Raw genomic sequence first — 26,595 nt, forward strand, 5'->3', positions numbered from 1 at the left:
ACTTCAAAATGTGTTCCTTCAATTCTGACTGTTTTTTTCTGGTGAGCCACGCAATATTAAAATTTAAAATGAAAGGAAACTTTTATTCTACGCACTTTTATTTAAAAAATCCCATGGAACTACGCTTTTCGGTTCTTTCGTCTTTCAAAAGTTAATTTTTCTTGCTTTTCAGTTGCAAACTGATCAATGATATTGTCGTAATCAATTTGTCTTGCTAGTTCGTGCTCGATCGAAAGAGTCATGAGGCTTGATAGTCGGTCTTGAGTCATTGTTGAACGTAAGCGGTTCTTTATTAATGCTAGTTTGCTGAAAGGGGCCCCAAAAGTATAATATAGCTTTATGCAACGAGTCTAAATGCAAACATAACTCACTTGAACGGGCCATAGATTAAAACAAGATTATATGGGTTACCTAATTTTTTATCAGGGCTCCCTTCCAATAAGTACGATTTTGCAAAACTCAGGGAAACTCAGCTTAAAAAAGGGATCCGTAAAATATGTGATCTAAGGTTTATTCAACTTTTTTCGGGGCCCCAGACTCAATAAATAAAGCTGATAGGCTTCAAATTCAAACAAGACTCAGTGTACGGACCCAGTGAAATTACTGCCATCATTTTCGACATTAACAAATATATCTTTGAATGCATTTTCAGTTTCTCAAAAAAAGACATTTTAAAAAAATTTTCAGAATAATTTTGGGGCCCCTTTCAGGCCGAGGCCCTGGGGCAAACTGCCCCCCCTGCCCCCCCTCTCTGCGCCACTGTTGGTAAGTTAAATAGCACCTTGATCTTTCTTCATCGATGTCTTGGTCGGTAAACCTGGTCTGGAAGTTCAAGCTACACCACTGTCATCAACATTTATCAGAACGTATAGAAAGATTTTGTGCCATAAACACAACGTCAGATGATGCTTAAATGGCCGATAACGCAATGCCTCGAGATGAAGTGCCAGAGAACGACGTACCACGACCCACGTACGTGAAATGAAGTTATTTTTGATGTTACAGCTGATGGAGAAGATCTTGATTGCATGGAGAACAATCAATGAAGGCAGCATGGAATGGAGCGTAATGAAAATTACTGCTTACCGATCTGTCATAAAGTGCTTGATTTTGCATAGGCAGAGCTGTACACACTTATGAGCGTGGATAGAACCAGATGGTTCAAAATTGCTTTTCAGAGTTTCCAGCTTAATGCGGTCATTGCACAACTTAAATGGAGCATATGCAGAAATGGAGGAAAGCAACTAAATCAGAATATGAATCATTACAAGGGAAAGAAAAATGTCCCATTACCTATAAGGGCCCACGCCAGTGATCCAAAACTGGAAGGGCCAGCAATTTAAAGAGTTTCTTCTTACTGCCTCTGGCGCCAAATGTGGCAAACATTTCGCTACAGCTGTTTTACTGGTGGAATCTGTTTCAATGTATTTCTTGTAATCTACAGGCTTTAAGCTGATTCTATTCTTTCATCTGGTTTAATTTATTTATACAATATTTGGGATATGATCAAAAGGTAGCCTACTCTATAAAGAAAATCAAAGAGCGACTGCTCTTTCGAAAAATTCTGATAATCACCCTCGGACTTAACAGATCAACGTACGATATCATTTTTTGAAGACCTTATTCAAGTAGAAGATTGCATTCCCACAGAAATGCTTGCTGATATTAGAAGAAGTTTCTTGCTAAAACTTGAAGAACTTTGCAAACAACTTTGAATTATTAAGGTTTGATAATTTTGCATTTTTTGGAAAAAGAAAAATTAAGGCTAGTTGATGTAATTGCATTAGAAATGTTTCATTGAGTTCTCATTGCTCGTAGAAGGGCAGAGTCATATCTGTGTTGAGAGATTGCATTATTCATTCACTAAACAATTTTGGCAATGATAGCTAGACTCTAACATAAATTTCAAATATTAATAGACAAACTTTTATAACGCTGAAACATTAGGCATTCAAATTAACAAAATGATCTAATCATTTGGCGAATTGGTACAGCAAAGAAATCTTCAAAATCCTACATTAAGTTCTAAATGCTAAAAGAATCGACATTTCCACTGAACTCCGTGCACCAAATTTCAATGCCACATCTAGATTATAATTTTTTATGGATGTAAGACATGAACAATTGGTTCAGCCACGAAGAAGCTGCCGAGATCTCGAGTTTTATCTTGATTTGAGAAAATAGGAAATGAACAAGTATAAAAAATAGCTCAAGAATTCCATTAACACTGTCATAGAATAATTTAGGGAAAGTTTAGCATAACTGGACAAGTCCAATTCCATCCATTCCATCGAATGCCACGCTTCTATTTCCAAGATCAAAAGCAAGAAAGATATAGACAGACAAAGAGAAATGATAGTCAAGCAGCTTGCAAGGCACATGGTTATATTACCAGTGGAACTAATCTGGCTTGTCGATCAAAGACAAGAAAATAACAGAATGACTACAGCTGTCAGGTCCTGAACAGGCACTCTTCGAAGACAACAAAAACTATTGGTCACAGTTGTACGATCTAATCTAAGGATTTGGTGCCCAAATTATCTGTGCTTTAATTCTTATCTACACAGTATTTTTCACATTAACAGCCAGTATCTTGTTGTCAAAGTGACAACATTGAAGTTATTAAGGCTTTAAATCCACAGTTACCGAGATTGCTAGATAGTTTCCCTGTCATAAAACTTAATGTGGCTGCCAGGGTTGCAAGAGAACAGAGCATTACAAAAGACAAGATAATATTGACGCTATACTTATTAATGATATTCGTTACAAGTAACATTGGTTTCAGGTTAAGGTATTTTTAGTTACAACAGCAAAACGAAAGCGTTTAGTAAAACATGCATGAAATATAGAATAAAGTAATACAAACACTATTTACATGAAGATTACACAATCCACTAAACATAACGTCATATTGTAGCTGTAACCTTCCAGTCTCTGGCGGTGTGACGGATTAGAGGTCTTCTTAACAAATCCCTGTTCTCATTCAAGAGTTTGGCTGGACACGATTTGAAGATAAAAAGTATGACACAGTAGTCTTCAGTAAAGTTCTCAATCTTCTGTTCTTTACAAAAATACAAAGTGGGTCAAGAAACGGGGGCAAAAAGATAATTTTTAGAGCAATCTTCGTGGCGATGTGCATTTTTGCTGATTGATTAATGACTTCAAGCCTCGTTAGCAACACAATTAGGCTTGAAGGGATCCATGTCACAGCCGTGGCTATCTGCAGAAGAAAGATAATCTTCAGCGCGTCGTCAACTTGGGATGTCAATGTAAGCAAGCCATCATTATCTACCGCATTCTCCACGTTCTCTATTTGACTTCTGACCTTTAACAAAGCTTTTCTCGTCATTAGAAAAAGAAAGAACAATATCAGAGACATAACAGCGATAAAAGATATTGGTATGAATGATTCAGGTCGACAAAGCTTCAGGATTGCGAAGCTAATGCAATACAGCCACACTAAAACAATAGCCGCTATTCGCTTCGTTTTGGAGATCAAAAAAGTGGCTCGATAAAGGGTAACATTTAATAGTTGATTCAACGTCAAAAACAACAACGTGATGATGGAGATGTTTGCCATGATGATACTGCAGATAACACACAAAGATCGAAGAAGACAGTTGTCGTACAAATAGAGTATACCAACACCAAGCTGTACGCTAAATCCAACAGAAACATGACATATTAGCTGATTAGCGAGTAGCATCTCGTGTAGCTGATGAATCTTTGTGATTTGAACAAAAAATCGCAGAGCAACAACGTTCAGCAGTAAAGAAACTGCAGCTATTGTGAACCAACATACAGCCAATGGTATTGACTTCGCTACGTCACCGTCCAAAAACTGATAGCACAGCAATTGAATTATTTCGTTCGTTGGAGCCACTTTCCCGCTTGAATTTTCCGAAAGGGAACGGACTTGTCCAGAATCATTTAAATGTACACCGAACTCTGAAGCATTCATCGTCATACTTTCTTCTTAGCTTCCAACCTTAAACCTGCCAGAGAAATTACGAGAACGTAGAGATTTTCGTTTACTGAACGTTCTGCTTATTGTGATCAGATAGCGCGTCTTTCCGCTCTTTATTACAGTTTTTTCAAATGAAATATTTATGGACGCTTAATATACACATGCTTTCAACTTAATGAGAACCTAATGAAAGATACAAATTTTTGATGAATATATACGACTAAGACACTCGTGAAATTCCACGAACGCGAACACGTGAAGGTAGCGTGAAAGTAGAGGTAGCAAATCAACCAAAAATAAAAATTGATTGGATCTCTTACGGATGGAAGTTAGTACGTCCGTTTGAGTTCGAGCCTGTGACAGATTCGCAGCAAAATGAGCCAAAACTTAGCGGCTTTGGTCAAGATATCTCAATAATAACTTTGCAGAATACTTTGATTTGCTTATCAACTTATTTGTGTGACGGTTTTGCCATTGAAGTTGAAAAACACGATTCCAAAATCACTATGAACATTTAGAATATAGTCGACACGGTTGGAGATACAGATCTGAATGGGAAACGGTTTTTATTGGCGAAAAAGCAGGCAGCATACATCTGTTGTTATTGACATATTTGTGAGGTTGCTGGGCATCATCTGCCGGAAAGGGTACAAAACCGACTTATCATTTGCTGCAGCTCAATCGGTGAATAATCGTAACGTGTGAATTTCACCAGCTGTCTACTCAAGTTGAAAAAGTAACTTACAAAACAACTTGAATGAACTACTGCTTTGGGGGTCATTTTCAAGCTTTCAATTTCTTTTCCCGAACATTGCCTTTGATGTTTTCCCTTCTTCGCATAGCTTGGTTAAAACGTGACATAAAGACACGGAAATATACATTCTAAAACTAGAGGCAGATCCTGACTACAGCAGCCTATGCAGAAGCACAAGTCAGATTTTAACACGAAAAAAATAAGAATAAAAACTATCAAAATTATTAATCAATAATTTCTTTGGCAATTTCTTTCGCAATTTCTTTAGCAACGTCCGTCCTAGATCTGCCCCCCGTTGATACCAACAACATGCAGAATACAAGGCATATATTTTGCTGACTATCTTTCGGCCTCTGCACAGAAAAGTCGAGATGCGATTCTAGGCATTTATCTGGTCCGTATTCTCTGAATCCAGAAACTTGTTTGTCCCTCGAGAGCCAATCACCACTTGTTTGACCTATGCAAACGTTTTGTAAGCCAATCAGCGTTTACTTCATCTCTGCAATCTTTGGCACAAGCATGGGTCAGATTTGATTTATCGAATCAGAAGCTGAGCTTGCTTCTGCAGCGGTACAGCCAACCAATAGAAGTCAGAGTTCACCTATGCAATTGTTTGCTGCAACCAATGAAATGGAATTAGACAGTCACTGCTTCACCCCTGCTAAGGAACTTCTAGCTAAATCGGTGAACATTGGAGTGTCTGCTCCGAAGTGATGTGGTAAGACCGTTGCGTTCGGAATGTGGGGGGCCCTGGTTCAAATCCTACCGGGGTCGGGCAATTCAGATGTTTTTTATGCTCTTTGCTAGTCGTTTCCCTAGAATTCTTTTTTGGAAACCCCCATTCAAAATCAGTGATACCGATTTTATTCAGAAAAATTTGAGCGCTTCCAATACAAAAGGACATGGCTTCTCTTTCTGACAACCTTTGCATTACATAGGTCAGAAACCGGGATGGCCTGTAACCCACAAGCCAATTGTTTCAAATCGATAATGCTTGAAACTTTAAAGAGTGAGAGTAATGGTTGCATTTTTCTTGCAAATTAATGAGCGTGCTAGATGCCTTTGGCAAATTCAGCAGTTCTGCAAAAAACAAATTTCTACGAAAGTAGCTCACGGTACCCCGATATACCCTCGAATTACGAAAGAAAAGTGTCTTTTTGTAAACCTGTAATGTATCTTTTAAGCAGTCTCTAGAAAAACCAGATCAGAAAATACATGCAATACTACGTGCCGCCTGTATCACAAAACAGCGTAAGATTACCTTCCATTGACAAGAAAACCATGCATGTAGTCAGTGGTGACGCTAAAGGAGAACGGCTATGTAACAGGTCTTATGTGGAGCCTTTATTGAACAGATACCTTTCTTCGATAATTCATCTAAGATCACAAATTGACATCATTCGAGTTTTTTTAAGAAAATATATTTTCATCCCAAAAAGGGTTGAAATGGTAAGGGGTAATCTATAAATTCTTGCACTGCTTGTATTCTTTCTCTGGCATGGTTTTTGTAAATTTCTTCAAAGACAAGCAGTAGAACAAATGAAAATGTATACCTGAAGACAGGTATACCTGACATCGAGTCCTCCCCTTTATAGCTATTCACTTCATGTTCAAAGTTTTATAGCTATTCACGAACAAAACCAAACATTTTCTTTACTCCCCTCTCTTAATTTCTTTCTAGATTATGGCAGTTTTTTTCTCTAGTTTTAGAAAGGTCTAGATCCTTTTAGGGCAGACTAACTTGACAATTAAGAAGCTTATTAACACAGTCAATTTAAAAGCTCAAGCCGAGAGAGACAGGATTAAAGTAGAAAACACATGATTCAATCCAAAGCCGGAGGAGCTAAATTACAAATCTGCGAGAAATATTATTTAAGATCGGAATCGATTAGGCAACTGTGCGCATTTTCCGCCGCAGTATAAAAAATTCATGAAAGAGTCTTCTTGATAAGATGCAGAACAGTAAGTCATCGATAAGACGCGCTGTTTATCCACTAAAACTGGCATGGAAGTTTCTTTAAGGGGATCAGTTTCAACAACTTTGTCAGCAAAAGCTTTCAAATAGAAGATGAGCGTTAAGGCCGAACATAAAAAATTTTAGCGATAAAACTTGCTAAGAATTTCCTAGCACGAAGAAAAAACAATAATTACTTCGTTTGGAAAAAGCATTTTCTTACCAGAGGTCTTTCAAACAACTGGCATTTGCTTTGTTTCAAATGATTCTGTCACCGACTTTGCCAGCATAGTTTCTGAATAACTAGAAAGCAGAGAAACTTCCATGCAACATAGGCACTTTCTAACATAATTTTAAAGTGCAATGCCTTTGGGGTAGGTGGAGTTTGCCTTTGGTATTTGGTGGTGCAAGATTCCAATTAAACCACAGCTTTTAAATAAAATGCAACTTAAATGCAACGAAATAATGTAAGATGAACTTACGATAAATTTTCTTTAAAGAAATACATATATTTGTGCCTGTGCAGCTTACTTATAATACAAATCTGTTGTTGTGAACTTGGTTGGGACAGGAATACGAGGTTACTAAAGAGACATGAAAGAAAACGCCAACAAACGAACGAACTTGAGCTGATTCACTGAACAAAATTAATCAGCTAATCATTCGTTAAAAGAAACATAAAACAGCTGTACTTGAGATAACAGACTATAGAAGATGAAAAATACAAAAATCCACAAATTTTGAATCCTTTGGATGTCCATTCGAGCAGTGATTATTCGCAAGTAAACGCAGTATCCATATGTACACATTGGCAACTTTTTCACCTAATATCTCGCCCCAGTCTCTTTATGCAAATTAAGCGCGCAGATGTGGAAAAGGTGCAACATTGGCTGAAAATTCGCTTGAATCCAGAAGCGGATACAGGTGTCACACAGGTCGCACGGAAGACCTTCAGATTTTCAGAATTGAGTTTCCTCTTCAGTCGTTACAATTAGGCAATCATTTTTACTCTAAAACTTTATTTTCCCCTTACAGTTAATACATTTAAAGCCCCGTTAAAACGCTCTCAACATTTCACTGAACATCGCTCAACATTTGTATAATGATGTTTAGTGATGTTTAGTGATGTTTAGTGATGTTGAATCGGGGTGTGTAAACGCACTCAACAATTCGACTCAACATTCGTTGAGCGATGAGTTTCTGACTCTCAGAGATCCAAGACAAGGGAATCCGCTGTTTAGGTGTAGTGTTTTGGAAGATGAACTTCGGATACTCTTTCGCTTTAACAGTAGCTGCCTGGTGAGTTCCTAAGGTCAAGAATTTGGTCTTGCAACTTGCTTTGAATTGCTATCTAATCTGATTTGCTTTCACTGCCAACTGTTTCCAAGCGTTTGTCATGGTGTGCCATTACGATTTATGAAATTTAACTTCTCTCAACCACTTGGTCTGATCTGAGATCTTGACGCGTTGAAGCCTTTCTTTGGCGCGCAGAATCCAAGTCTAGTGCGCTTGCGCCGACTGAACATTGTTGTATGGGGTGTATGGAGGTGTTAAAACGCTCTCAACATCTCTCAACAACACATTTAACAATAGAAATGTTGAGTCGACCCGCTGAAAATTTTTGAATCTGTTCAAACTCCACTCAACATCGCTAAACAGGGTGTTAAAACGCTCTTAACATTAGCAATCGACAAATGTTGAGCGATGTTCAGTGAAATGTTAAAAGCGTTTTAACGGGGCTTAACTAACTTCACACAATAAACACAGGACTGACCTTGGTCATGGTCGATCGCGCAGCCAATGCTACGATTTCAATGTAGAAGAAATTCAAAGAGATTCCTAGGCCGCCCGTGCCACACAAATATGCAAGGCTTTTTGCTACGATCTCAAATTATTTTCAACTGCGCATTTGATTTGCTGGAGGATTTGGAAAACCCTAAAAAGGTGGAAATTTTTTATGAAAGGAACAATTTGATGGTTTCAGAGCTGGTTAAACATTGAATAATTTCGCCAGTCCTGATGCCACCTTCAGAATAACTGCAAGACCTTCGAACCTTGTTGGTATTATAACTTCCGCTCCTAAAAAAAGGATTTCCAATTGAGGCCTTTCATCGATAAAAGTGTATCAGTCTTGCTTAGCGGGACAAATCGTATGACAGAGACAAAAATCAGCACGATTTTCTTGTGCAAGATGATATTTTTTCATCTATAGTGGTTGAAACAATCGACGTGGTAAACTTCAGGGTTTTTTACCTTTAAAATTAGAACTAGTTTCTCTTGTTCCCGGGGGCATTGCCCCTATCATGGCTCCACCCTTGACCATGAGGGAGACCCTCTAAACCGCCGGTTGAGTAGTTTTAATGTGCGCCCGTCAGCTTTTATTTCGTATCCACCCCTGCTTGAATTCAAACCCTCGCATTTGTTCTAATCTTCCGTTTGTCACATCATGAACATTTTAAAATATTTAATTCCAGTCATCAAAAACGAACTTCGCAGCTCTACTAAATGTGATATATTGTCAAGATAATTACTGTATACTAAACCATTTGAAATAATCCCCCCTCAGCCTTCTTTAGAAAACATCAAATACAAGAGAAATAATCTATTGAAAAACACTGGCTAGGATTTTAGAATCATAACAAATTTTGAGGCTAGCTGGAAATCATGAATTATTAGGTCAATAACAGAAGACAAGAGTGATCACCGACATAACAGAATCAGCCGGACTGTGACACTACATTTAGAAAAAATTCCGCAAAAGGAAGCAAAAATAAGTAAAAGCGATGATCAGCCATCGATAATGATAGCGATCTGAGCTTCCAGTCTACTTAGGAAAGCGTTCGCAGTAAGACACCAACGTTTCGTTGAGAGTCTTTGATTAGGCGAGGTAACTAAGAAAAGCTAAAATTAAGATAAAGGGAACTAGGATATAAGGAAACCAATTTGCCAAAACCAAAAAGCAAAGATCTAATGAAAATTCAAATTATTAGACTCGATTGGACAAGATTTTTCAGCCATGGCAAAATAATGTCAACGGGGGTTCAAATTCGTACAACTTTATACATGAAAAGCACCTGTATATAATAACTGTGTAATTGCACCTTTATTATCATTACTATGCGATGAGACCTACATTTTTAACACTTTGTAATTGCAGCTATCTATTCACTACTATGCAATTGTGCCTATCTTCTTGGCACAATGTAACTGCAGCTTTCTTCGCAACATTAGGAAATTGCACCTATCTAATTGCACAAGGGAATTTCACCTGTCTATATATATAAAGGAATCGCACCCATTTCTTACCACATTCGAATTGCATCCACCCCCTTTACAATCTGCAATTGCACCGATCTCTTCATTACTATGCAGTTGTGCCTATCTTCTTGATACAATTATCTTCTGCAGTTATCTTCAAGACATTACAAAGTTGCACCTATCCATAATTATAAAGGAATTTCACCCATTTTCTAAAAACTATGGAATAGTACCCATCTTCTTAACATTTTGGAATGCACGCATCCTCTTAACACTTGCTTTCTAATTTCTTCGCAAATGAATCTATGCAAGACTCAATCTTATGAACCAACATGCGATTGCACTTAACTTCTCAAAACTACACATACGAAACACCAATAAAATCAAAAAGGGCAATTATTGGTAAATTAGCAAAGTATCATAGTATACAGGAAAAATATTCTCACTTTTCAGCACAACAGAAACATCTTCCTTATCACAAATATTAGATTCGCCTGAACTCAAGTCTGTCTTATCCCAACGAGGAACTTGATTGATGCATAAGCAGATGGGACCAATTGCGGAGTATCACAGCCTCTAGAAGGTAAAAATAATAAAGTCAAGGGCAATTATGGTTCTCTATTGTACAGGCTCTGCTCTGAGAGCAACCGGAAGAAGGCCGAAGTGATCCGACATACTTCATAATACAAGCCATATTCTTTCTACAGCTACAAATTCAATTAACTTTTTCCTTCGCGGCTATTATCTAAAGTCTTTTTTTCTCAGCTATTTCTGAATCACCACAAAGTACTATAAGGACAGCTACATCATTAATTGTCAAGTATTATGATTAAAATGAGAGTGGTACCCGTCATGAATACCAGAGAGATAATTTTCGAGACTCATTATCATTTTAGAGATCAAACAAGAAAATAGAGATTGTATCAGGAAAATTCGGGTGAAAATTTTCTCAAGCAATTGGCCAGGATTGACATTAAATTGCTCTCGAATATTTATGCAAAAATTATTTAGAAAACTTAAACGCCGAAATTGAGAGTCATCTTCTTTAAAAACATCCAATATTTAACTACACATGTACATGAAGTGAGAAGTTCCGACGCCTATATTAAAAGCAACCTTTTGATGAACATTGAATATTCAATGCATTTTCCCAAATGGCCTTTTTGCTTCCTTTGATCAATTTGATATCGACACTTTTCACAAGGCAAAGAAGCTTTGTGAAAACTTTCTTAAGCCTCTTTCTTCCTTGTAGCACTGATAGGTTTAAGATTATCGTTGATGTCATAAAGAGCGTGGATGTGGACTTTTCTTGTTTTCAATAAGCCTTCGGCACAGTTAATCTTCAAATCCTTCCTCGATTTTTTTTAGAAAAATAGTGTTGTCTTTGCTTTGTTTATTTCAGCAACAGATAGCTGTATGATTCAGTTTATATGGTGTCCCATAAGAATGATGCATGTGGTGTCCCAAAAGGATCTGATCTTGATCCTTTTTTCGGATATTATAACGATATTTCTGAGGCTTCATTCAAGTTACAGTAAAAAATCCCGCATATAAGAACCACCCACTTATGAGAACCTAAAGACCTAAAAATGTTCTCATTTCACCCTATTACAGAAGAACCTATTCATCCTGAAATTCAAGAAGGGTGCCTATCTTAAAAAAAAGTAAATATGAAAAAATATCAGCATTAAACAGAACGACCCTGATGATTAAATAGATCGGTGAGGCATGGAGAGAACTGAAATTAGATCATGCTTTGTTCACAAAACTCTTTGAGAAAACAGCCGAAGGATCATCTGATGGAAATATCAAACCGCAAGACCCTGATAACTGCACATTCTGATACTTAAGCAAATCTCTTTCACAAAGTATGTACTAATCTCTAGAAGCATATTCTGTGTATATTGTTCTTTATAAAATTGAATGATAGCAGTGAGTAAGTGAAAAGCTTGTTTTCTTATATTTGGCCTAAATTCCCGAACATCTGTTATTAATTCTGATGATAAGAATCTATTTAAGAATCTATTTAAGAATCTATTTAAGAATATTGCATCATGTTTTCAAGAGAGTATCATATGAATAAGAACTTAAAAAAGGTGATTTTAAATTGTAAGGTTGTTACATGGGAAATTTTACAATATCTTGCTATCTTTGCCGACAATAATAACATTCATCCTTAACAGCGAATTCAGAACAACTTATAAGGCTCTAAACAACGCGCACAGAATTGTGTTAACAGGTGGCTTGACGAGCTCTCCTGACGAAAATATTTCTTGGTATTACCATTTAAATTCACTTAGAGGAATCAAATGAATGAGGTCGACGGACTTGAACTTAACGTAACTGAACGGAGTTTTTTTCAATTAAACCACACGTCTCTGTCTTCAGTCAAATTTTAAAGTTTTAAGTCAAATGTTGATCATATTGTGTTATTATTTGGGCAGTTTGTAACTGTTATAAGCAAATTTGCAAGGTAATGGCTGTCTGTAGAAATTATATTTCTCACATAACCCTTCATAGAATCGTTGGCTTTTTGTGCAATGGAATGTGGAGGTCAAGAATCCAAATTAGGACCTTCGAGTTTCAGCTTAAGAATCTTTTGATCGATAAAGTTACCAAAAAAGCATAATATTGTATAAAACCTATTTCTGACATCGATTGATTTCACTACGTATTAAAATGTCTAATTATTGCCTTCCTTATAGGATTTGAAACAATCGACATTTTTCCTTGCAAAGGAGAGCCTAAGAAAATGACACAAAAATCCAACAAACGTGGGGCTTACGCAAAGTATGTTCAATCTAACTTTAGTTACTTGTTTATACTTTTTACGGTCCAATTAGCTACGTAGCTTGTTCAAGACTCAAGCAAATTTATCTGTTAGCAAAGTCGTAGGTTCTTATAGCTATATTAATTTAGAAGAGGGTATTGCTTTACCGTGACTTTGGACTAGCAAAGAAATTTGATTTCGATCAATCTCAAAAATCTTTCTTACTTATTTCTGCGCACAGTTGAAGGTAGGTGATCATATTAATTTGTTGAACCTTTCAATAAATGGCCCACCTATGAGCTAGGCAAACAATAATCTCTGACAAGCCGAGGAAATGAAGACAAAATATGATAGCATCTGGTGGTAATCTGGTAGATTGACGTGTTTGCAAAGTGTTTTTACTTGAAAGATTGCACAAGCAGCTGGTTTGTAAGACAGAACAAGGTGGATTGGACTATAAAGCCCAACGGGTTGGTGAATATTTTAATGTGAATAAGGTGCAGCCAAATCGTCACTCTATTCTGATTTACAACCACCAGTATTCTGAAGACATTCTGATGACGATAACTTTAATAAATGATAAAATCGAGATGTAGATTTGAGAAGATGGCTTGTCTTTGCATCTTGACAGGCTTGTCTCCTGAGACATACACTAAATACCAGACATGCTTCTAGTGCTCACCCTTTCCAAGTCTACTTGCATAACGCAAAAACTCAATTCCGCAATTCTTCCTACCTCGCTAGATCTTGTAAAATTTGGAATGTTCTACCCCCTTCCTGTTTTCTAGACCTGATTTTCTAGAGGAAAATGCTCAGCCTCAAGTGAAACATTAGAGATAAAAAACAAAGTATTTTGATAATACTCTGGCCTTTTAACAAAACAGAGCAGATATTGTCAGCTAATAGACAGTGCTACCAAAAGTGACCTGCAAATCTGTTATTTAGCAATCTTAAAAACAATTTATACCATGCAGTTGTATAAAAATTAATGTTGAAACAAAAAAACAATTAGCACGTTGATAATCAATGGAGTTGTGCGTGTTGTACATCAAGTAATGAACAAAAATGGATGCAATAAAATAATGATTTTGTACAAGAAACGAATATTTAGTACCACATTTTGAGCATAACTCTTCATCAGGTTATTCAGCATAGCCAGGCTCCAATTTATTCGAAAAATAAGAAAACCAAGGTTTTGTGAAAAGTGTATATTGTTATAAAAAAGAATGTAATGATACCTTTGACTGGTAGCAAGCAGGTAATGTTCAAATTTTGCTTGTTTTGTTAAATGTCACTTTATAAAAACATGGCTCCACAAAGCTCAACACATCAGTTAAGGACAACAAAAAAGCTTTGATGAGATAACATTAGCTTTGATTAGAAAGTAAGAAGTTTAGCGATACCAATATTGCAAATAATCATTAGTACTTTAGTTTAGCTGAAGGGGGGGGGGGGATGATTTTTTGTGAAGAGCAAATTTTTCTTTCTGTTTTGTTGAATACTCTGTTTTGTTGAAGCACTTTGATGTGTTTACTGAAAATGAACCTAAAATAATTAGGGTCCAAATATTCTCAAAACAATTCAACAGATTTTAAAACAATGTGATGCTTTGAAAAACTGAAATACTCAATGAACACATGGGTCAACACATGGGTCAATACAGGGTCTTGGTCATTATCATGCCTTCATAAAGGAATCATTTGCTTTTGAGAATATCATGTAGCATTTTTGGGACCAAACATGTAGTATTGTAGATAAAAACATAATAATGAAAGGAGAAAAACACTCAGAATGGTTTATTAACAATAACTTTAGGGATTGTTTGAAATTTGTTGCAAGACTGTTGCTATACAGAAGGGGAATAGTACCTTTTGTTTGTTAGATTGACATACATTGTGGGACTTGCTACTGGCTATGCTCCAAACGTCATTTTTTAAAATTTGCTCTTATTTTCCTTGTACAGTTTCACCTCAATATCAAGTTATATAAGGACTGTGTGTCCTGGTCAAGTGCTACAGCCATAAATTACGATTTGATTAATTAATTATTTTTCTTATTTCACTTTTTTGCTGTGGTTGATATTTGCAATCAACCTTAAAATGTTTCAGCTAAATTTAAAGCAGCTATATTATTCCGCTATGTGAAAGGGGATTTATAGCACTTCATCAACTGGAGAAAATCAACCATATGATAAAAAGGCCAAGTATGTAAAAATGAAGTATTTTTGGCAAATTTAAAAGGTAAATGTAGTGACAGAGTACCATGCAGTTTGTGGTGGTAGGCAAGGATGTGTGCTGTTGCCAGAATCCTTCTCACTTCTTCACAACATTCACAAATTTACTTTTAAGTGGAAAATATTTTGACAAGTGAAGGCCAATTTGTAATAGTTAAAGAAAATTTCTGGAAAGTTACAACTGGCCCATCTCATTATAAATGGCAAATGTCTGTGATGGACAAAATTTAACTCAAAGTAAGGATGCAGGAGACTTGAAAGTGATAAATTGCATGGTCATACCACTAGGAGGTATTGAGAGCTTTGGATATTAAAAATCTCAAAAATTGTCAATAACTTCAAGGAAACAACATTTAAATATTAATTTAGGATCCTAGATGCAAAAAAGGTTAGGATTTAAAACCCTTTTCAACGCCAGCATTTCCAAAACAAGTATAAAAGGCCCACCAAAAAATGATTTCTTCCTGAATTGAGAAATAAGATAATGTAAGAAAATGAGACAAGGTCATTATTAAAGCAACTTATGGAAAAGCAGGGGTAGTTATGAAGGGACAACAGCGGTAGGAAGTTTAAGGAGTTTCTGGTATCACAAGGGTCCTTTGTATTAAAAAGGGGATGTCTATTTGAAAATTTGAAGGCATATGAATTGAATCGAAGGCATAATTTAATACCTTACCAAACAACCATTGAGGTTGCAAAACTGAAAGCAACATATCCAATGAATGCCCAAAGAAGGGTGTTTCTAGGTACCTTGTATGCATAATTCTTTCCACCATCACGACATCATTGCGAATATTTGCTGAAGATTTTTTATTAGATGACAAAAAGATTTGTCAATCCAGGAAAGCCAATGTCATTATGGATGCCCACCAGAGGCATGCGCTTATTGTTTCATGCAGTGAATTAGCTATGGCATTTTGTCTTCGCAAAACCTCCCTAAGTAGCAAAATCAAAACAGCACATGTTTTGGCGGGAATGAAAGGCGGAGCCGCAGGGTCCTTTGCAAATTTCGCAGCTGTAAAAAGGCTTTCCTTCAGCCTAGGGTGTATCCAGGGTGTATCGGAACATCCCAATTTTTTGCAAAGTTTCTGGCAAATCATTGATCGGTGAAATCGCATAAGAAAAGATAAAATAGGGCCTATCTTCGTTTATGTCCTCGTCGGTAGCCTTTACTTTTATACCCCATCCGGATAATGAAATCTAGTACTTTGGTTCTTATGAATTTCAATAGAAATATTTTCCAAAAAGGTTTCCACCATCACCTTCGGACATATTGTATTCTAAATTAAAAACTTTTTAAGATACGTAGCTGGGTACTGTAATGTGGGATACACACCTTTTTATAAGAACATCGCCTGTGAGAACATTAATTAAGGTTCAAAATCGCTGATATTTAAGAATAATGCAAGGCTCAAGCTTCATCAAGAATTGATATTTTGTTTATTTGACTTTTTTAGAAAGTGCCCCTAGAGTCATCAACACTATAATGCAGCTCAGTTACGGCTTAGTAGTTACAGAATGATTTAAGAAAAATCTTAGGCAAAAAAACATGTATTATTTTGAAAAAAAGTGTGTAGATAATAAGTTGATTGAGAATTTCGAATTAAAAATGCACATTTGACTAAAATCAGTTAAAATGGGTTACTTAATGCATTGGGGACCAGGGAACCAGACCGTCAGTGTGGGGGGCGTGAGGGGAGTGACATCCCCTTTGAGAAAAAAATACGTTGCAAAAACAAGGCGTTTTGCCATCTAGGGGTCCTCAGTTGGCAAATCAAGGACTGCTTGCCCAGTTTGTCAGCAAATGGAACCTTGAACCACCTCACCCAAAGTACAACAGCTAGTAACGGCCCTGCAGACAGAGGTTGAACATTTTCAGATCCGGTTGAACATTTTCAAATCCGGTTGAAAATTTTCAAAATCAACAACTGTTTCTGACTCTTGTATATCTTGATGACTGAGCAATGATTCAATTTGGGACATCGTCTCTAAACTGTATGAAAATTATTTCCATTGCACTTTAATCGCGTGCCATCTTAGCACTTCAAGCTGAGTACCATCTAAAGCTTGATTAAAACTGAGACGAATTAATTGATGCTACCAAGAAGATGCCTAAAATTACATTTAATGTAACTTACAAAGAGGGGATGCATTGCAGTTGTCAGTCTCTCAGCCCTCTCTCTCTCTGCCTTAGCCAACGTTTAGTGCAAGGATCGGTACCCCAAATTCAATGCTTAACTGTTCCACTAAAAAGGACTAACGAGACCTCCACCTGTCTACGCTCCTATGGGAACAATTGACGTAAAAGTCTAAAAAATACCGTAAGGGAAATACACTATTTTTTGAACAACCTGTTGGTGAAATTACATACATACCTGATGCTACTGAAACCTTTCCAAAATATGTGTTGATTATTAAAACTTTCTTGAAAGATTTCTCTTCAAAATGATGTAACATTATAAGAATTTTCGTACCCATTTTGAGAGAAGCGATTTGAGAGAGGTTATGAGGTAATGAGAACATAAAAAAACAATAAGCCTGATTTGATTTAGATAAGAATGTGGACCGTTGCAGATTCAATTTGCGTGCAATCTTTCTATCACCTACCAATTTGCGTGCAATCATTGAAAGAGAAGCAGTGAATAATACCCAGGTAAAGAACAAAAACGTGCACTTCTAGGATAGCTTTTGTTCATAGGACCTGCAAATTGCATTTAATTAATAGTTTAAGTGATTAAGTGATAAACAGCTTACGCCCTCACAAAAATACTAAATAAATAAAAGATACATGTAAATATAGTTCGGTAGCAGTAAACAAATTACTTATGATCAACTCTTGGGGGCATTTATAACTAAATTAGGAGAAAAGATGATTAATAAAGTGTTATCAAAGGATAGAACAAATAAAGAAAACAATATGACATAAACTAGAGTGCAAACAGTACGGCAACAAATAAAAATGTGCAACTCGGTGGAAAAGCATTGTTTGCTGAAAATGATATTTTCAAAATTTGAAGTATAACTACCGGCAAAAATATATGAAGAGGGAGATACACACCAACCTTTTAACTGTCAGTGTCCTTCTAATTGTTAGTTTTGCTATACTTTACTAGCATTCAACATGGTTAGCCAGGTTGAAAAATTATCTCATCAAATTGTGAGCAAGTTATCAAAACAATGAACAAACAAATTGTGAAGAGCTGTCATTATTTACAACAAAGCAAAAGAGTAAAATAGCCTTGAACAAGTAAAATTAAAATAAGTTTATTACAGAGTTTTGTGCTGCTTTCATCAATCTTTCACCTCTTCTATGCACTAGGGTTCTGTATGACAATCAGCATATATTCTTTGTCTAGAAAATTAAAATGTCATTATGTTTTATTTCTGTCACAATCGAGCATAGGCTAGATATCATACACCAAATCATAGATTTGTGTTCCTGTATCAAACATCAAATAGCCCAAAAAGACTTGCCTCTGACACACAGACCATTCTAACCAAAATTAATAAGAAACATTTTCCTCTTATACGTTTATCCCGTTCCCTGAAAGAATTGCACTTAAAAATAGCACTTAAAAACTTTTCAAAATCTTAACCGAGCAAAAAATATAAATCCTAAAACTAGCAAGCTAATTTTAAACCAACGAAACAAAAAATGGAATAAAATGAAAGGTATTCATAATTTCTTCCATTTTAAGATAGCATTTTAAAAGCTTTTAATTCAAGATGTAGAAGCTTTTCGTTTATTTTTGCATCTTTATCATGAAAAGCGACAATCCTCAATTTATTTCATCTTTCAATTTATGTCACCTTTTCTTTGCATTTGCCGACATATTTCAAGCTTTGCCATCATATACCACTAGATAACGGGCTATGCCTGAAACGTTTTAATTGATAATCTATTATTCCTAATACAATTTTACTTAAATTCCTAGTTATTTGTTAATATATTGTACAGCACGCAAGCTAGTATATTTATGGAATATTTCAAATGTTAGCAGTTTCTTATATCCACTATAATGGAGTATTGCATTTATTAATGTAGCTTAATTTGAATATGACCAAACATATATTACCTCATTACTTCAAAATGCCTATAACATGTTGGTTATTTAAACAGCCTCTTTTTAACTGATTTCCAATTTCGTTAAACACTACTTTCTAGTATCTTAATTTCTTGAGAGATTTTCACCATCAGGACAATCTCTGTGCAATCATTTCTTTGCTTGACAAAGCCTCTCCCAAAATAGCCTGTTCTTCAAACGCTAATAAACTGTGCTTATAACAGAAAAGACAGTGTCAGATAATATCAATTACCAGAACAGATTATATACCATACCGTACAAGGATTCAAAAATTTATAAAGTGGTTGCCGTCGAAAATTTGTCACAGAATTAGGACTGCTGACAAAATTCTTGATATGTCTTTCCTGGTATGTTATTCTGGACATGAAAAAAATATATTTGAAATGAAAGCATGCTTACCAGGTGCAATCATGATTTCATGCTTCTTTGATCTTATCCGCAGGAAAGTTAGATCATTCTGAATAAACAAGTGTTTGTTATGGAGGTTGCATCAAAAAAATAAAACAATAGCTATCTTAAACATTCAACTTTCATCAAATAGCCTGCTTTCTAACTAAAAATTAGGTCAACTTTGCTAAAAGGTATAACATCAATATCTTTTCATGCGAGATACCAGACAAAATCTTAGAAGTAAAATTGGACCAAGTTATCAAACTTCAAACATTGAAACAAAGGCACAGACCTAAAACATGCTAATAACATTCTGATGATTCATGGGGATAGGTAGCTCCATGGCCATGTGAGTCTTGCCCCTGTCATCCATGAACATACAGGTCCCTAACGGTGAGTCCAGACCATCATTCATGAATATTGGTGACATTTTTAATTCCTCATACTGCACATAATTTTCTGAACCAAATTCAGTATTGTAGAATCTGCACAGAAAGAGGCTAGAACAGAAAGAGGCTTCCTTCCCCCCCCTCCCCCCTTAGGAATGTTTAAAAAATCCACCCACAATATCCTTGTTTCAGATGCCAAATAATCAATTTTGTGCCTAATGTATCAAGAAATTTTGGGAACTAAGTTTTTGATCTTTTAACAGTTGCAAGTAATTGTAAAACCCAGCCATTGTAGCATTTCATTGACTGTTAAAATCTTGTTTAAACTATATTAGACTATAAGCATATCAATATGTGCTCGTTAAACAAATGTGTGGATATTTAGCCAAAGCCATGTGTAATTTGGGAAATTTTCCACTCACCCCGTTTATTCAAAACTCCCTTTTGTTTAAAAGGATTTGGGAAGTTTTCTGTTAATCCTATTTATTCCAAACAACATGGTCTATTCCAGACTTGAAGATTTACATTCAGGCAATGTACAGTCAAAGCAATAAATATTTCTAGTCAGGAAGGAATTTGCATTAGTATAATAAAAGACATTAGCTTGAGGAATAGTAGTTACCTGTGGATCAATATCTCTAACAGTACTCCTTGCTTTGGCAGTGAGTTGGTGGATCAATCCAGCATACTGCAAAGTTGTTGAATTGTCAAGAGTTGTTCTTATTGGGATTCCTAGATAAATGAATGTAGCATTGTCATCACTTTTTACCGATTAAAGATCTATCCAAAAAAGAAACATATTTCTGAAAAGCTAAAAAACAAAAGAAACATGTGGCAGTTCATAAAAACTTTACACTGTGTTAAATTGTTTTCACCTTTGATCAAAAAAATGTTACTTTAAATTTCATAACAAAAGCTCCTGATTAACATCACATAATAATTCTTTGGAATTATTCACAAATCCAGAATAGAAAAAGGGTCTGGAATAAACAGGTGGATGGATAACATTCTGAATCCAACTAGCTAGGGGGCATGAAATAAATGTTGGTGGGTGGCAGAATTACCAAATAATAATGAATTGGGTGAATTATTGATAGTCCCTTTAAACTGTGAAAAAGGATAAAAACAAGACACTGGTTTCTTAAAATAAAAACCCAATTTATAACATATTAGTGTGACAAAAATATAGAGTTCTAAATAATGAATTCACTTTCTTTTTGCTCACAATGCACTTCCTTACTCTATGATGGGCATTGTTATATACACCTTAACAGTTTCTTAATACACAAAGCTTAAAAATAATAAATGGGGACCCAGGATATAGGCAAGGGGAGGTGTTTATTTGGGACTTGAAAGTAATCAATTATATCAAAAGTCCTGATAATATTAGGCGTGCGATCGCACGCACATGCCTCCAATCACGCCTAAAACTCCCAAGACGTGCTTTCTATCACATGCGCAGTTCCATGTTTTGAATTACTATTCTTTTTCTCTTTTGTTTCTTGGTTATTTTCTCTAAAGTAATTTTTAATTTCTTTTGTGTGGGTTATATTGATGGCATTCCCGGAGGCATTTAACTCTTCTCTTTACTTCATTTCCATTAGACTTGGTTTCTATTACTCCGTTTTTGTGTCTTCGTTCTCTTTCTCCGTTCTTTTCGTATTTTCTTGAACACATTACCTCGGGCCACTCTGTCTTGGTCAAAAGGATAACGTGGGTGTTTCCATAACTCCACATTTGTCTGTTAATTTCCTTTGCTTGAGCTCTTTTTGAAACTGAGATTGGATGAAGCTGTTCCCAATAAAACAACGTGTATACAAATGATTCTGTTTTCGGACTCCACTTTGAACATCGTTTTTGAATAACTTCGGTTTGGTATCAAATGACACACTTTTTGAGCGTAATAATGGAACTCAAATTCTTAAACAGATTCACTCGAATCCGTTCTCATACGGAAATGGAGTAATGGCAACAGGGCTTAAAAAACTTGTATCCTTGTTAAATTATTTTTTTTTCAAGAAAATTCTTCTAAAATTCCATAAAATTTTTTTGGCTTTATGAAAACCTTGTACGCTTTTTAAAACACACCTTTTAATACACAAATGAAATCAGGTCTTCATAAAAATGGTAAGGTCTCCATTTTATGGATCGCACATCGCTGCACGCCATCGCACGCCTAAACTTTTCAAGGCGTGCGAATACCAGCACACCACCAAATTTCATATTACCAGAACTGCAAAAGCTATATAGAAATTGATATAAAATACAGCCATCAACAGAAAACTAACATCAAAGTTTACAAAAATTGTGCTTGAAGCCCAAAATGTGAAATTTTCCCGGTTTTTTACAAAATTCAGACCTCCATAAATTTTTTAGCTGTTTGAGCAATGAAGCTGAAATTTTCAGTATAGTACTTTTTTGAGAAAAGGTTTATATGATAGAAGTTTCTACAGAATCTGAGATGGTGCCCATGGGCACTTCCAGAATTTTTGGTGATTTGGTATGGAATGACCCCATATCATAATATAATGGAGGAATCTTGAAAATTAACAAAACAAGAGTCCTGAAGATTTCCACTTGATGGATTTGAGAAGAAAAAAGATTTACCTTCATTATTGACAACTATAGTTCCAATTACGCCTTTATGGACTTGAATCCTTTTCAAGGTCTCCTCTACCTCAGACTAAAAGTAAAAATGTCACTTCATAAAACCATTCATAACAATGTTGCATTGTGATTTTTGTGCATTTAAATGCATCAAGTTAAAAAAGGGTATTAGTTTGCAGGCAATCTTTGATAGGGGTGTACCGGATCAGGATTTTCAGAATCCGGCCGGAACCGGATTTACCGGATTTCTTCGTGGAATATCCGGCCGGATTTTACCGGATAATCTGGCCATTTATGGATTTTTCATTGATAAAAAGTTTTGAACCACTTTGCGAAAAATGTATAGCAAGAAGATCAAAGAGACCAATTCAAGGTTGCCAGATTGAATTTACAAATGAAGGCTAGACTGGTGAGCAATTTAAGCCAAAATGCTCACAAAGAGGCCAAATCAAAAATTTCTCAAGAATCCATCGTGCAGGCACTGGTTATATTTCTACGCTTGTGACTGTTAGATAATTTTTCAACTTAGATAAGAATCTTACTTTCCAAAACCCTTTAATATCAAGATAATATTTAGGTTAGGTGATGAAATTTGAAATTTGGTTAACACTTTGTAGTTAACTACTAATTATTCCATGAATGTAGTAATTACTCATTAACTTTAGACGTTCTGCTGAAAAGGCCAACAAGGTCAAATTTAAGAAGTAAGAAAAAAGCAATTTTTCCAGGCAATCTAAATCTAAAAACCAAAAATGAAAAATTTGGCCGAAAAAGCCAATCTGGCAACCCTGGACCAAATTTGTGAATTATATCATCCAGTCTTCCTGTTTCGTGATGACGAGCACTTTCATTTCAAATCTGTTTTCAGGGCGCTTGTTTTATCGTCGATCTTGTTTAGTTCTGGAAAATCCATTTTTAATCACTGTATGAAGAGAGTCTGACTTGGTTTTCCAAATTTTCTTAGTTATGATTAAAATTCTGGAAAATCCGGCAACTGGCCGGATTTCGAAAGCAAATCCGGCCGGAACCGGATTTTCAAAAAATCAGCGATCCGGCGCCGGATTATCCGGCCTACCGGATATCCGGTACATCCCTAATCTTTGATTCATTCAATGATTAGAAATCATAATTCTCAAACTGTGATTCAGGGGTGGACAATTTGGTCTACCAGCCACCCAGGACGACCAGTCTGTACACTGGGTAACTAGCACCAAATTTTTACTGGAAATGTCCACCTCTGAGTGTTGCCAGAGTTCAAAGACTAAAGGCAATATGCAGGAGGTCAGTGAAAGAGCTGGCTAGCCTCCCAACAGAGGACCATCTTTTTACTGGAATTGTCCACCCCTGTGACTATCAATTTTGTATACCTGAATAGGCTTCCAGTGCAAGAATCAAGTACTGGGCATTTTCTGTTGGCAGGCCCATTTCAGATTAAAAGGCTGATATTTGTGGACCGGCATTCTCATAATTTTATTTGTGTGAAGATTATTAAATATTGGAAAATAGCCCAATATGTACTGTCCTGTTCATTCAATAAATAGCATTATTTAGAGCGTAAATTATAACCTATGAAATCAAGATCAACAACACTAGAGAAAAGCATCATGATTTTATAAAAAACAAAAAATTCATGTTTTAACGTAATTTGATTGAATAGTGCATGCTTTGAATACAAATGTATATCACTAGGTCATGTAATGTTTCTAATTGCAGTGATTACAAATTTTTGTACTAAGCCATTGTTTTGAGAGTACTGAAATTGCATAATTTCTACATACAATAAGGACTAAGGATAAGTTAAAAATCAGGCATTTGTCTTAATGAACCATGAATAGACCTTTCCCCTAATTTCGTAATGGTGCAATGCATTATAGTACCTGTAGTTAAACCCGCGAACATAGTCAAATAGTCAAACAAATCATGGAAAATAAGACAGAATGTACCAAACAGCACATCCCTAGTTCTTCTCAGAGCTCTTGCTGGGGAATTTATGTCACAGAAAGTTGCCATTAGGCCAAAGAAGGAGAACAAGCAGTTGACTCTTGACGGAGGAGAAGAGGATAGGCAAAAAGATATGCAATTGACAAAAGGTTGTTATACCAAACTCCTGAAGTGAACTGGTCAATGGAAGACCTCTCGATAATTCAGTAGCAATACTAAAGAGCGGAAATACACCCTAGGCCAGACAATGACAGAATTAAAAAGATGAACATAAACTATGAAAAGAAGGATATTTGCGCTCAGTATTCATGAAGCCTAAAATTACTGGGAGGAAACTGTTATTTCTTGTGAAGGCCAAGGTTTGCCCTTCAGTTAAAAGCGTCTAGTATTATGTCTTTGTCCTAGATCAAATGAATAGGGATACGGATTATGCCAAATGTAACTGCAAAGCGACTGTCCCTTTTTGCCAAGTTACCGGAAAGTTTTCTAATTTGATTTTCTAACTAAATGTTGTTAAATATTATAAATTTTCAATTTTTAAGGAAAGTAAAATGGTTATGTCAAAAGTTTTTGGAAAACAGTTTTGGTCCATCCAATTTTGAAAATTTTCTCATTTTTTCCACATAATGGCACATTTTTCCTCAAAGCCCCTTTTGAAATAAAAAAATCATAATACTAGAAGCATTTTTCCATTGGTCCCATATTTTTCCCTTTTTCGTTTGTCTGGCTTAGGCCTTATCATATCGCTGCTCGCTGTCAAATTGCCGACAAAACCACTTTCTGGATGTGCTGCTCAGTAAAGTCTACTGTACCTTCCATGATTTGTTTGATTATTTGAGCAAAGAGCGTTTAATAACAACAGAACTTTGTCCGATAGCTTGCAAAACATAAACAGATGTTGGCGGGTTCAACTTCAAGTACCAGAATGCATTGCACCATGATGTAATAAGGGTAAAAGTCTATTTTATATGTAAAAGAAAGAAAAATTCACTGGAACAAATTGTCACCAGTAATCTCTGAACTTTCATAGCCTTAACCCATTACAATAGTTTCATAATTTTCATGATATACTATGACCTTGACTTCAGGCCCTGAAATGAGAGGTGCTCGTTCGAGTGCAAGTGCCTCCACACTCGCCTCCACATTCGAAAATTTATGGGCTTGATTGCTCGAGCGCCTAGATGATTGTTACAAAACATAAGTGTAAAGTTTCCATGGCTTTTCTTTTGCAACATTTTTCAGATATGTGGGCAACTTTAGTAAAATAAAGGGCTTTGTAAGGGGGTGTATCATTACATTAGAAAAGAATGCCTGCCTCATTTCTCGTGTTAATTTGATTTCCCCAGAAAGGATGTTTACCAGTAATTTGACATACTTCTCTCATCAACTTGTCATAAATGGCAATTTACCAATTCATTTAGTCTTAACCAAACCCCCAAAATCGTCCCAGTTGGAATTTGAGAATTTTGGCGCAAAAGATTGAAATTTTGGACTTCAGTTGACATATCCTAAACTCTTTTGCCACTCTCGCTTTGTACAAAAATAATTTTGCTTTTACCATAGTAATTATTTTGTTTATAACTGAATAATTCATTGCGTTTATATTGTAGTTCTAAAAAATTTCCAAATCCTAAAAAAATTCCAAGTATTTGATCCCCCAGATCTAGCAAGAATATATTCTCTCATAACTGGAATATTTCAGTATAAATTTGTGAGTATACGAAATTTGAATTTTTCGAATGCCATTGAATTATTATTTGGATATTGTCGATAATGTTGCAAAACTTGTGTCTTTTTATCGTTAACCGGTAGTGTAGTTTGTACATACTACCAGTACCACCCTATCCTGTGTTATCAAAGTATGTTATATCATTACTTGTCTTTTGGACATCCAGACTATTATCTCCTTTAAGATTACCGAGAAACTCAAAGCAACATCTCCACTGACTTTGCACGAACGCACTTTCCAATAACCATACCTAGAACTCATAAAATTTAGGCCCGGCGGCCTTAACATTCTGGTAGGGTAAAAAAAATGTACCCAAGTGCAGTTGTTGGGTAAAATATGTGAAAATTACTGTATCAATACCTAAAACATGTTTTTAAATAAAAAATAATGCATACCATGGCTATTGCACTGGACTTTCTGTCTCCTTTGGTTATTCTTGGACTAATCAAACTTTTCCTTAGCAGACTCCGTACGATTCACTATTGCGCAGGCGCGCTAGTAACATAGCATGACAACCG

General features: G+C 35.8%; 1 protein-coding gene and 2 long non-coding RNA genes across 3 annotated transcripts in view; 1 reads left to right on the plus strand and 2 right to left on the minus strand.

Annotated features, from left to right (window-relative positions):
- The window catches only part of LOC135691185 (uncharacterized), a 110,120-nt gene extending 98,532 nt beyond the window's left edge, over positions 1-11,588 (minus strand). The window contains exon 1 of the long non-coding RNA XR_016145290.1: positions 10,380-11,588. This is a non-coding gene — a long non-coding RNA (uncharacterized LOC135691185). The remainder of the gene's footprint in view (positions 1-10,379) is intronic.
- LOC148960326 (uncharacterized) lies at positions 11,578-13,281 on the plus strand. Its single transcript, XR_016145293.1, has 2 exons — positions 11,578-11,801; positions 12,639-13,281. It is a non-coding gene; the product is annotated as an uncharacterized LOC148960326 (long non-coding RNA).
- Positions 13,282-18,126: 4,845 nt separating this feature from the next.
- LOC135691183 (dynein light chain roadblock-type 2) lies at positions 18,127-26,567 on the minus strand. Its single transcript, XM_089116027.1, has 5 exons — positions 26,473-26,567; positions 22,408-22,483; positions 20,423-20,532; positions 19,421-19,478; positions 18,127-18,288 (listed from the first exon to the last, which is right to left on the minus strand). The coding sequence occupies exons 1-5, from the start codon at positions 26,473-26,475 to the stop codon at positions 18,245-18,247; spliced, it is 291 nt and encodes a 96-aa protein (XP_088972153.1). The 5' UTR covers positions 26,476-26,567; the 3' UTR covers positions 18,127-18,244.
- Positions 26,568-26,595: the final 28 nt, after the last annotated feature.

This window comes from Rhopilema esculentum, chromosome 4 (assembly GCF_057945365.1).
Source record: "Rhopilema esculentum isolate cy_ngs chromosome 4, ASM5794536v1, whole genome shotgun sequence".
NCBI lineage: Eukaryota > Metazoa > Cnidaria > Scyphozoa > Rhizostomeae > Rhizostomatidae > Rhopilema > Rhopilema esculentum.